This window comes from Ambystoma mexicanum, unplaced genomic scaffold (genome assembly GCF_040938575.1).
Source record: "Ambystoma mexicanum isolate Mex_15411 unplaced genomic scaffold, UKY_AmexF1_1 Mex_scaf70, whole genome shotgun sequence".
In the NCBI taxonomy this organism is placed as follows: Eukaryota; Metazoa; Chordata; class Amphibia; order Caudata; family Ambystomatidae; genus Ambystoma; species Ambystoma mexicanum.
The window spans coordinates 1,212,951-1,225,521 of record NW_027182489.1 but is presented as its reverse complement, the minus strand read 5'-3'; the positions used below and the strand labels follow the sequence as shown (position 1 = coordinate 1,225,521).

Below are 12,571 nucleotides of genomic sequence, written 5' to 3'. Positions count from 1 at the left end.
ACACACCTCATAAGTGACACGGGTGCAGAACCAGAGTGAGAGGAATTAAAATGTGTGGGAACAGAGACAGCACAGAATGAGACACACCTCATATGTGACACAGATACAGAACCAGAGTGAGGGGAATTAAAATGTGTGGGAACAGAGACAACCCAGTATGAGACACACCTCACAAGTGAGACAGATGGAGAAGCAGAGTGAGAGGAATTCAAATGTGTGGGAAAAGAGACAGCACAGAATTAGACACACCTCATAAGTGACACAGATGCAGAACCAGAGTGAGGGGAATTAAAATGTGTGGGAACAGAGACAACACAGAATAAGACACACCTCATAAGTGACACAGATGCAGAACCTGAGTGAGAGGAATTAAAATGTGTGGGAACAGAGACAACACAGAATGAGACACACCTCATAAGTGACACAGGTGCAGAACCACAGAGTGAGGGGAATTAAAATATGCGGGAACAGAGACAACACAGAATGAGACACACCTGATAAGTGACACAGGTGCAGAACCACAGAGTGAGAGGAATTAAAATGTGTGGGAACAGAGACAGCACAGAATGAGACACACCTCATAAGTGACAGAGATGGAGAACCAAAGTGAGAGGAATTAAAATGTGCGGGAACAGAGACAGCACAGAATGAGACACACCTTATAAGTGACACAGATGCAGAACCAGAGTGAGGGGAATTAAAATGTGTGGGAACAGAGACAACACAGAATGAGACACACCTCATAAGTGAGACAGATGCAGAATCACAAAGTGAGAGGAATTAAAATGTGTGGGAACAGAGACAACACAGAATGAGACACACCTCACAAGGGACACAGATGCAGAACCAGAGTGAGAGGAATTAAAATGTGTGGGAACAGAGACAGCACAGAATAAAACACACCACATAAGTGACACAGATGGAGAACCACAAAGTGACAGGAATTAAAATGTGTGGGAACAGAGACTGCACAGAATGAGACACACCTCATAAGTGACACAGATGCAGAACCAGAGTGAGGGGAATTAAAATGTGTGGGAACAGAGACAACACAGAATGAGACACCCCTCATAAGTGACACAGGTGCAGAACCAGAGTGAGAGGAATTAAAATGTGTGGGAACAGAGGCAACACAGAATGAGACACACCTCATAAGTGACACAGATGGAGAACCACAAAGTGACAGGAATTAAAATGTGTGGGAACAGAGACAGCACAGAATGAGACACACCTCATAAGTGACACAGATGGAGAAGCAGAGTGAGAGGAATTCAAATGTGTGGGAAAAGAGACAGCACAGAATTAGAAACACCTCATAAGTGACACAGATGCAGAACCAGAGTGAGGGGAATTAAAATGTGTGGGAACAGAGACAACACAGAATAAGACACACCTCATAAGTGACACAGATGCAGAACCTGAGTGAGAGGAATTAAAATGTGTGGGAACAGAGACAACACAGAATGAGACACACCTCATAAGTGACACAGGTGCAGAACCACAGAGTGAGGGGAATTAAAATATGCGGGAACGGAGACAACACAGAATGAGACACACCTGATAAGTGACACAGGTGCAGAACCACAGAGTGAGAGGAATTAAAATGTGTGGGAACAGAGACAGCACAGAATGAGACACACCTCATAAGTGACAGAGATGGAGAACCAAAGTGAGAGGAATTAAAATGTGCGGGAACAGAGACAGCACAGAATGAGACACACCTTATAAGTGACACAGATGCAGAACCAGAGTGAGGGGAATTAAAATGTGTGGGAACAGAGACAACACAGAATGAGACACACCTCATAAGTGACAGAGATGGAGAACCAGAGTGAGAGGAATTAAAATGTGTGGGAACAGAGACAACACAGAATGAGACACACCTTATAAGTGACACAGGTGCAGAACCACAAAGTGAGGGGAATTAAAATATGTGGGAACGGAGACAACACAGAATGAGACACACCTGATAGGTGACACAGGTGCAGAACCAGAGTGAGCGGAATTAAAATGTGTGGGAACAGAGACAACACAGAATGAGACACACCTTATAAGTGACAGAGGTGCAGAACCAGAGTGAGAGGAATTAAAATGTGTGGGAACAGAGACAGCACAGAATGAGACACATCTTATAAGTGACACAGGTGCAGAACCAGAGTGAGAGGAATTAAAATGTGTGGGAACAGAGACAGCACAGAATGAGACACACCTTATAAGTGACACAGGTGCAGAACCACAAAGTGAGGGGAATTAAAATATGTGGGAACGGAGACAACACAGAATGAGACACACCTGATAAGTGACACAGGTGCAGAACCACAGAGTGAGAGGAATTAAAATGTGTGGGAACAGAGACAGCACAGAATGAGACACACCTCATAAGTGACACAGGTGCAGAACCACAGAGTGAGGGGAATTAAAATATGTGGGAATGGAGACAACACAGAATGAGACACACCTGATAAATGACACAGGTGCAGAACCACAGAGTGGGAGGAATTAAAATGTGTGGGAACAGAGACAGCACAGAATGAGACACACCTCACAAGTGACACAGGTGCAGAACCACAGAGTGAGACACACCTCATAAGTGACACAGGTGCAGAACCACAGAGTGAGAGGAATTAAAATGTGTGGGAACAGAGACAGCACAGAATGAGACACACCTCATAAGTGACAGAGATGGAGAACCAGAGTGAGAGGAATTAAAATGTGTGGGAACAGAGACAACGCCCTTCAGGGTTGAGCCCTGTGCCACTTAAAGCCTGATTGGTTGCACTTATTTCTTCCATTTTAATTGCCGCAATTTACAATACCACTTTACCTGGTCACACTTCACACAATTCAGTGTGGATCATTGGTAACACTAAAGCACCGCCCATGAGCCAAAATAAACAATATTAGAAAGCCTAACAACTCATAGTGACACATTTGGCAATCTGCACGTTCAGGTGGTGGTGAAATGGCCTTTGGCTTGCTTCCAGCTGGATGTGGCGAGCATGGCGTGAGCAGCTGCTCTGCACTCAGACTCTGCATGTGGGGGCGGAGTGGGAGGAACGCAGCCGAGCCCGGCCTCAAGACGCTACAAAGTCCAATCCCCTCCCCCCCCAGCAATGTAAAGGGAAGCGAAAGTAAAGTTCGTTCTTCTCCACTTCGACGCGATGGCGGCTGCAGGGCCCCTGGGGACCCTTGTGGAGGACGCCACCTGCTCAGTTTGCCTGGAGTTCTACGAGGACCCGGTGATCACCGAGTGTGGCCACAACTTCTGCCACACCTGCATCACCCAGTGCTGGGAGAGCACAGACCCCCCACCACAATGCCCTCAGTGCAGGGCCGACTGCTCACTGGAAAACCTGAGGCCCAACCGCCAGCTGAGAAACATGGTGGAGCAGGTGAAGAAGATGCAGGCAGAGAGAGCCCTGGAGAAGCACAAGTGTGAGAAACACGACGAGAAACTGAAAGTCTTCTGCAAGGAGGATCAGAGAGCCATCTGCACGGTGTGCAGCTTCTCCGCAGATCACAGATCCCACACGATGGTCCCCATAGAGGAGGCAGCCCTGGAGTACAAGGTATGGAAGAACGCAGTAGTGAGTGCACAAACCCACCGCGCTAACATCCCCGCCCACAGAGCCCAGAGTACAAGGAAAGAGGAGATCACATTAGTGAGTGCACAAACCCACCGCGCTAACATCCCTGCCCACACAGCCCAGAGCACAAGGTGAGACGAGATCACATTAGTGACTACACAAACCCACCACACCAACATCCCTGCCCACAGAGCCCAGAACACAAGGTGAGACGAAATCACATTAGTGAATGCACAACCCACTGTGCTAACATCCCTGTCCACAGAGCCCAGAGCACAAGGTGAGACGAGATCACATTAGTGACTACACAAACCCACTGCGCTAACATCCCTGGCCACAGAGTCCAGAGTACAAGGTGAGACGAGGTCACATTAGTGAGTGCACAAACCCACTGCGCTAACATCCCTGCCCACTGGGCCCAGAGTACAAGGTAAGACGAGATCACATTAGTGAGTGCACAAACCCACTACGCAAACATCCCTGGCCACAGAGTCCAGAGTACAAGGTGAGACGAGGTCACATTAGTGAGTGCACAAACCCACTGCGCTAACATCCCTGCCGACAGATCCCAGAGCACAAGGTGAGAAGAGATCACATTAGTGAGTGCACAAACCCACTGCGCAAACATCCCTGCACACAGAGCCTAGAGTACAAGGTGAGATGAGATCACATTAGTGAGTGCACAAACCCACCGCGCTAACATCCCTGCCCACTGGGCCCAGAGTACAAGGTGAGACGAGATCACATTAGTGAGTGCACAAACCCACTGCGCTAACATCCCTGCCCACTGGGCCCAGAGCACAAGGTGAGAAGAGATCACATTAGTGAGTGCACAAACCCACCGCGCTAACATCCCTGGCCACAGAGTCCAGAGTACAAGGTGAGACGAGGTCACATTAGTGAGTGCACAAACCCACCGCGCTAACATCCCTGGCCGCAGAGTCCAGAGTACAAGGTGAGGCGAGGTCACATTAGTGAGTGCACAAACCCACTGCGCTAACATCCTTGCCGACAGATCCCAGAGCACAAGGTGAGAAGAGATCACATTAGTGAGTGCACAAACCCACTGCGCAAACATCCCCGCCCACATAGCCCAGAGTACAAGGTGAGACAAGATCACATTAGTGAGTGCACAAACCCACCGCGCTAACATCCCTGGCCACAGAGTCCAGAGTACAAGGTGAGACGAGGTCACATTAGTGAGTGCACAAACCCACTGCGCTAACATCCCTGCCGACAGATCCCAGAGCACAAGGTGAGAAGAGATCACATTAGTGAGTGCACAAACCCACTGCGCAAACATCCCTGCCCACAGAGCCTAGAGTACAAGGTGAGACGAGATCACATTAGTGAGTGCACAAACCCACCGCGCTAACATCCCTGCCCACAGAGCCTAGAGTACAAAGTGAGACGAGATCACCTTAGTGAGTGCACAAACCCACCGCGCTAACATCCCCGCCCACATAGCTTAACATCCCTGCCCACAGAGCCTAGAGTACAAAGTGAGACGAGATCACCTTAGTGAGTGCACAAACCCACCTCGCTAACATCCCTGCCCACAGAGCCTAGAGTACAAGGTGAGACGAGATCACATTAGTGAGTGCACAAACCCACCGCACTAACATCCCTGCCCACAGAGCCTGGAGTACAAGGTGAGACGAGATCACATTAGTGAGTGCACAGACCCACCGCGCTAACATCCCTGCCCACAGAGCCCGGAGTACAAGGTGAGACGAGATCACATTAGTGAGTGCACAGACCCACCGCGCTAACATCCCTGCCCACAGAGCCCAGAGTACAAGGTGTGACGAGATCACATTAGTGAGTGCACAGACCCACCGCGCTAACATCCCTGCCCACAGAGCCCAGAGCACAAGGTGAGACGAGATCACATTAGTGAGTGCACAGACCCACCGCGCCAACATCCCAGACCACAGAGCCCAGAGCACAAGGTGAGACGAGATCACATTAGTGAGTGCACAAACCCACCGCGCCAACATCCCTGCCCACAGAGCCCAGAGCACAAGGTGAGACGAGATCACATTAGTGAGTGCACAAACCCACCGCGCTAACATCCCTGCCCACAGAGCCCAGAGCACAAGGTGAGACGAGATCACATTAGTGAGTGCACAAACCCACCGCGCTAACATCCCTGCCCACAGAGCCCAGAGCACAAGGTGAGACGAGATCACATTAGTGAGTGCACAAACCCACCGCACTAACATCCCTGCCCACAGAGCCCAGAGCACAAGGTGAGAAGAGATCACATTAGTGAGGGCAGAAACCCACCGCACCATTGTCAACGTAGATGGACATCAATGAATGTGTTCCTAATTTTGCTTTCTAAAACCGACATGGCAGTGAGGGGGCTTCAGAGCACCCCCTACCTCACCAGCGTCGCTCTTGGACAGAGAGAATACTGACGACCTCCTGACTGGTGCTTACATGCACGTGTCGAGGTCAGAGAGCACCTCAACGATGGGGCGACAGCTCGCCCTCCCCCCATTGAGTCTCAGCCTAATGTACACAAACCTTGATTCATGGAACTGTGCAAAGTGTACTTTTGTAGTGTAAAGTCATTTTGTACTGCAAACTTGACTTTGTACTGACTTTGCACTGCAAAAATACACTTTTCAGAGTTCCATGAATCAGGGTCTGTGTCGGCGGTGCAAAGTCACTTTGCACCGTGCAATAAATGCACCATAGTGACTTACCCACACGCCCATCTTTACATATGATTGAAATATCCTCGTTTTGGGAGTAAACGATGAAGGGGGCAAATCACAGGAGGCGTCATTTCACCAAAATGCCAGGGGTAGCGGAAGTGACCTCACACGACCCTTAACCCCTGATGACATCACAGGAAGTGATGTCATTTGACCCCACCCCAAAGTGATATCGCGGGAAGCGATAGAACACGACCTTTCACCCGTTGACATAACAGGAGGTGGCAATACATAGCATTGCACACTACGGAAAATATGGTTACGATATCACTATAATGTAATGTACATTTCATACAAGAATGGATCGCCTTATGTATCATTAATATCAGTGTGTATAGGCTCATATTACCAAATTACTGTGAATGCAAGCAGACGTCCAAGGCCAAATTACAATGATGTGTCATTATATAGCACTTACGCTTAACCGCTTTATATAGATAAAATATACACACAATATCACCCAACCTGTGTTGGTACTCATTTATCAACCATTCGGAAGGATGAAAGGCTGAGTTGAGGCATTTAAGAACAGACTAAATCAGTGACTCACCCCCTGAAGTGTGCCTGAAATAAACCTTTAATGAGTCTAGCAATTATTATATAGAATTCCAGAAAGACACATGTTTTGGTATTCCTATTCTTTCTTATTTAGGGTCAGTGGTGAAAGTGTTAGACTTGTGGCACTCCCGTTCTTATTTATTTATTTATTTATTTATTTATTTATTTTAAAGGGCTTGAACAAGAAATCCAGCCACTCCAGGAGCTTCCATTACAAAAAACGAAAAAAAAAAGATTGTTTTCTTATTTTTTTATTACAGAGGTCACAAGGGAGACCACAGAGGTCGCAAGGGAGACCTCAGAGGTCGCAGTTGCGACCTCTGGCGACCCCTAAATGACATCCCTGGACAGAGGCAGTGACTGGAGCTCGAGCATATTATCTGGTTGAGGCGCAGGGCAAGAAGGGAGCAGGGCAGGAGAAAAGGGGGTGCAGAGCATAGGTCCTCCCAAAGTAGCCTCATGGACTCCAAGGAGCTTGTGCTCTTCAGTGGTCCGACGTAAAAGCCTTGAGTGGCGTTAACGCCGTCCATTCACGCCAGGCCACATATTCATTCGTTTGTGTGGCAGCGTTTCCGCCACCTAAATGTTCGAGATCCCTGTGGGGTCCGGTGGACCACGGTAGGCAGCATGTACAATAATTACAATTAAATGTTACACCGACATGCTTATATGTCAGACAGCATTTATTTGTAATTTGCGTTCACTGTTTATGTTGGGCAGTGATTCATTGCAATTGCAAGCAGCGCTCACAGTAAACGCTTCCTGGCATGTAAGCACGCCAGACAACGTTTACTCACTTTGCATGGCGGAGTGTAAAGTGCAGGACAAAAAGCGGCATACACGTGCAAATGACAAAAATGTGGCAGCGTTGAGCCATTTACGTTGCAGTGCTAACATAAAGAACCCCCTCCCCGCCATGAAATTACAGTTAGAAGAAAAATGTGCTCCTTTGGAGCTCTTTTTGAGCTTGCAGTTCCGGGAACTATAAAAGCCTGGGTATGGCTTTTACTCATTTCGTTTCTGGTAGCCAGTATCTGCGTGAGATTGAAAGTTGTATGGCTTCCCATTTTTTTTTTTAAACTGAATTCAGACAAAACAGAGTTCCTGCTTCTCTGATATGATAGTTTATTTATATAGCGCCTATACACAGTGCGTTTCAAAGCGCTTTCTAATTGAAAACCCGGTTCTCACTGATTGAAGCTTTTATGAGGCAGACATGTCTGGCGCTCGTGGCCAGTTGCAATAAGAGTAAAGCGCTTCCTTATTACCCGGGTAACAGCAGCACATTCACATCTACGCTCGGTGAGGGAGTGAAACCTACCCTCCCCCGTTACTTCCCCCACTGCCCCTTCCTGCTGGGCTTTAGTTGCCCTGCTAATAATACTCAACGCCTCCCTCAATGCCTGGGCGTCCACCAAGCCCCTACTTCCAGAGCCCTGTCCTGCCATCCTGCTGCAATCCAGAATTCATTCAATGTAATGACCCTGCTACCTGACGGACCCCCAAAAATAGCTGGCTCCCGAGCCTGAAAACAACTCCTGCAGGGACTGACTAAAATATATGCATGTTGAACGTAATACCAGGCTTCCTGCCTGTAGCCTTTATAAATCCCCCACATTTATTGTAATATCCCCCAAGCCGACATGCAGGCACCGCCCCTTTGAATCTATATTAATACTTCCTGACACCGAAATTTCCAATTATTATCATTATTACTATTATTTTTTTAAACTTCCTAACCCTATAACATGCGCACAAGACGCTATTCCTCCACATGCGTGTCAATATGAAAAACGATGTACCCTAACTGGTTGAACTATTAATGTGGCCTCTCAGTGCCACACCATTCCCAGCCAACCTGTGCTGCCCCTTTAAGGGCTCTGCACTACCCGCTGGTGCGGAAAGACGGCACCACACTAACAGTGCACACAGAGCTGATGATTTGCTGGTTGTATGTAACTGAAACCCTTTGCCCTGCCTATGAATGCAGTTGGGCTGTCTATTCTTATAACCTTGTCTTTTTACCCCTTTAATAAGTATCTGAAGTGCCATTTTGCTCCCAGTGGAGCTAAACTTCTTCATTTACTTACCGGTTGTATTTTTGTGGTGTATTAGTGTGTGATATTTAGCTGCTTATGCGAGTGTCATGTTTTCTAACTGACTGAGTAAATAAATGCATATTCTTTTACCAAGAAACCTTGAGTAAGTGTTTACTTGAATCACTGTATTAGTTTGTCCTTTGTGTAACTTGTTCTACTGCTCACTTAAATTCTTGAGATAAGTCTGGCTGCTCAGCCATCGCTACCACTTTACTGTGTAGTACAGGCTTGTACCAAAGGTGAAATTGTACTGACACTTGTAGTCCTAATTGCATATAGTGTTCCCAAAGGTACTGCAGGTGATTCTGCCTAACACTGGTGTACAGCAGTGAGGATAACGTATACTTGTTACATTTGGAGTGCTACTTTTACTTTAGTTCAAATAATCCTCCCAAGGCAAAGCAACACTAGTAAAGCAATTGTGTTATCATGGCTGATATGGAAAGCTACAGACAGGAGACCCTAGTGACTTTAACTGCTGATCAATTGAGAGATATGTGTAAAGCCAGGAATCTCCCTGTAAAAGGCAAAAAGGTTGAATTGATAGAAAGGTTGTTAGAATACCAAAGTCTGAGGAGTGGGTCTGAAACCCCCACCCCTGCAGCAAAGGTGGAACATGTTGATGAGGATGATAATATGTCAGATCCCAGCTCTAATATTGTGGATGAGTTAGATGAGGCAGAAGAGTCTCAGAATGTAGGCCCTGACTTACCTCTACCTGCTCACAGGCCTCATCCTTTGACCACAGGGACCCCATCAGGTCCAAACCTATGTCCTGGATTTGTCTCTTTAGATAAATTGAGACTTGAGTTAGAATTTAAAAGAATCCAAGCTCAAACTGAAAGAAAACATCAAGAGCTTAGACTCAGAGAAATGGAATTGAATCATGCACTTGACATGAAGAAGTTGTCTCTTGAAAAAGGTTCTCTCCCAGAGACCACTAGGTCTTCCAGTCCTAAGAGGCCTTGCATGCCCAAAGATGCAGTAAGTATGTATGAGGTTACGCTTGATATTTTGGATTGGTTGGCTGCTTTTGAATATAACCATGGGGTTCAATACATTACAGGGAATCAGTTGATTCTTTGGCTTTTTTCTAGGCTACCCCCTGTTGTAACTGATGGGGTTTAATTGAGTTGGAGGATATAGACAGAAAGGAGTATGAAACTGTGAAACTAGATTTGATAGCTAGATTTGGGAAGACACCTTCTCAGCATCCTAAGAGGTTTAGGACCCTCAAAAAGCATGATGGTACCCCTTGGGCTACCTGGGTGACTGAATGTTTGAAAAACTTAGATGGATGGGTTAAGGGTTACAGAGTGAACACTTATGAAGGTATGAGAAATCTGTTTATGTTGGAATCTATTTATGATGCCTGCTCTCTTGAGCTGATCGACATTGTTAGTCCGTTAGACCCTCCAACATCTTCAGGAAACAGGTTTATCCTGGTTGTAGTAGACCATGCTGCTAGGTATCCTGAAGCAAAACCTATGAGGACTGGTACAGCCCAGGAGGTTGCTAAGGACCTACTTGGTATATCTACCAAGGTAAGGTTTCCTAAGGAAGTTATCTCTGACAGGGGATCCAATTTTATGTCTACATGCAGGCCAAGTGGAAAAACTGTGGAGTAACTTACAAATTCTCAACTGCCTACCATCCTCAGACAAATGGATTTGTAGAGAGGTTCAACGATACAATGAAGAGCATTATAGGTGCTTTAGAGGAACCTCTTAGAAGAAAGTGGACCTTCTACTGCCATGCCTTCTATTTGCTTATAGAGAAGTCCCTCAGGAGGGAGTTTGATTTAGGACCTTTGAACTTCTTTATGGCCATCCATTTAGAGTCCTCTTGGCCCTGATTAAGGAGGGGTTGGAGAGTACTCCTTCCCCCAAGCCAGTGAGAGTCACTGACTATGTGATAGGTCTCTGGAGGAGAATGTGACACTTGATGGTAGAAGCATCAGATAACTTGAAAACAGGTCAGGCTCTGGTGAAGCATTGGCATGACCAGAAGGCCTTCATGGTTGAGTTTTCTCAAGACCAGCTAGTTCTAGTTATGGTACCTACAAGGCAGAGAGCCTTACAGGACAAATTGATAGGCCCCTTCAAGGTTGTGGGTAAACATTGAGAGGTCAACTATCTGGTGGACTTAGGCAATCCTAAGGAGGCTCCCAGAGTCTTTCACACCAACTGTCTAAAAGCTTATGTCTCAAGGCCAGAAGTAGGAGCTTTGCTTCTAGCTTCAGCTCAAGTGGAGGAGGAGAGTGAACCTCTACCTGATCTCCTCAGGGGACAGAATTTAGATGAGAAAATAGAAGAAGTTAATCTCTCTTCTAATCTGATACTGGAACAACAGGAGGAGTGCAAGTTTCTGTTAAATCAGTTTGCCTCCCAGTTTTCACAATCACCAGTCTTGACCCCTTGTGGCCAGTATGATATTCAATCTGGTGAATGTTTACCTGTTAAAAGCAGAGGTTACAGGATGTCAGATCATGTAAGATCCCACATAAAGGAGGAGGTCAACAAGATGCTTGATCTCGGGGTAATAGAGCTCTCTACCAGTCCATGGTCTAGTCCAATTGTTCTAGTACCAAAGGCAGGATCCAAGGAGTTGAGATTCTGTGTGGACTATAGAGCTCTTAATGCAGTCACCAAGACTGATGCCCACCCTTTACCAAGGACAGATGAACTGGTGGATAAACCTGGCCAGCCAAGTACCTCAGAACATTTGATCTCACTTCAGGCTATTGGCAAATAGCACTGACAGACCATGCCAAGGTGAAAACTGCATTCTCAACCCCAGCAGGCCTCTACCAATTTAAGGTAATGCCTTTTGGAATAAATAATGCACCTGCTACATTCCAAAGGGTGGTTAACCAGGTTCTGAATGGGATGGAGGACTTCTGCATGGCATACTTGGATGACATTGCAGTGTTCAGCCCTACATGGAAAGAACATGTTGACCATTTAGGATATGTTTGCAGGCTCTTGAGCAGGCTCATCTGACCATAAAGGCTAGTAAATGTCAAACTGGTCAGAGTAAAGTGGTCTACCTTGGACATGAGGTAGGAGGAGGTGAAATCAGGCCATTGCCTAGCAAAGTACAAGCTGTACAAAACTGGGCCTCCCCTACTACTCAAACCCAAGTGAGAGCCTTCCTAGGCCTCACTGGTTATTATAGGAACTTCATAGAGAACTATGGGACCATAGCGTCTCCCTTGAATGTGGTCTCCTCTCCCAAATTCCCTAAAAAGGTCAGGTGGAATGAGGAGTGCACTCAAACATTTGAAGACATAAAGAAAGCCCTTTGTCAGGCTCCATTCCTAAGAGCTCCTGTCTATAAAGAAACCTTAATTGTGCAGAAAGATGCTTCAAATACAGGTATAGGTGCAGTTCTGAGTCAGCTGGATGAGAAAGGTAGGGAACACCCCATTTGCTTCAACATCAGGAAGCTGAAGGAACCAGAAACAAGGTGGACAACCATTGAGCGTGAGTGCTTTGCTATTGTTTGGTCACTGAAGACGTTTAGACCATACTTGTATGGATCTACTTTTCTGATTCAGACTGACCACCAACCCTTGAGATGGCTGAAAACCCAAACCTAC

General features: G+C 46.6%; 1 protein-coding gene across 4 annotated transcripts in view; it reads left to right on the top strand.

The window, feature by feature from the left end:
* The first annotated feature begins 3,097 nt into the window (after nucleotides 1–3,097).
* Nucleotides 3,098–12,571, top strand: part of LOC138562831 (E3 ubiquitin-protein ligase TRIM39-like) — a 232,784-nt gene continuing 223,310 nt past the window's right edge. The window contains exon 1 of one of the 4 annotated variants that reach the window (XM_069642801.1): nucleotides 3,098–3,569. In XM_069642801.1, coding sequence (XP_069498902.1) covers nucleotides 3,162–3,569 — 408 coding nt within the window. In that variant the 5' untranslated portion in view covers nucleotides 3,098–3,161. The remainder of the gene's footprint in view (nucleotides 3,570–12,571) is intronic. The other 3 variants (XM_069642804.1, XM_069642803.1, XM_069642802.1) reach the window with 3 other exon arrangements.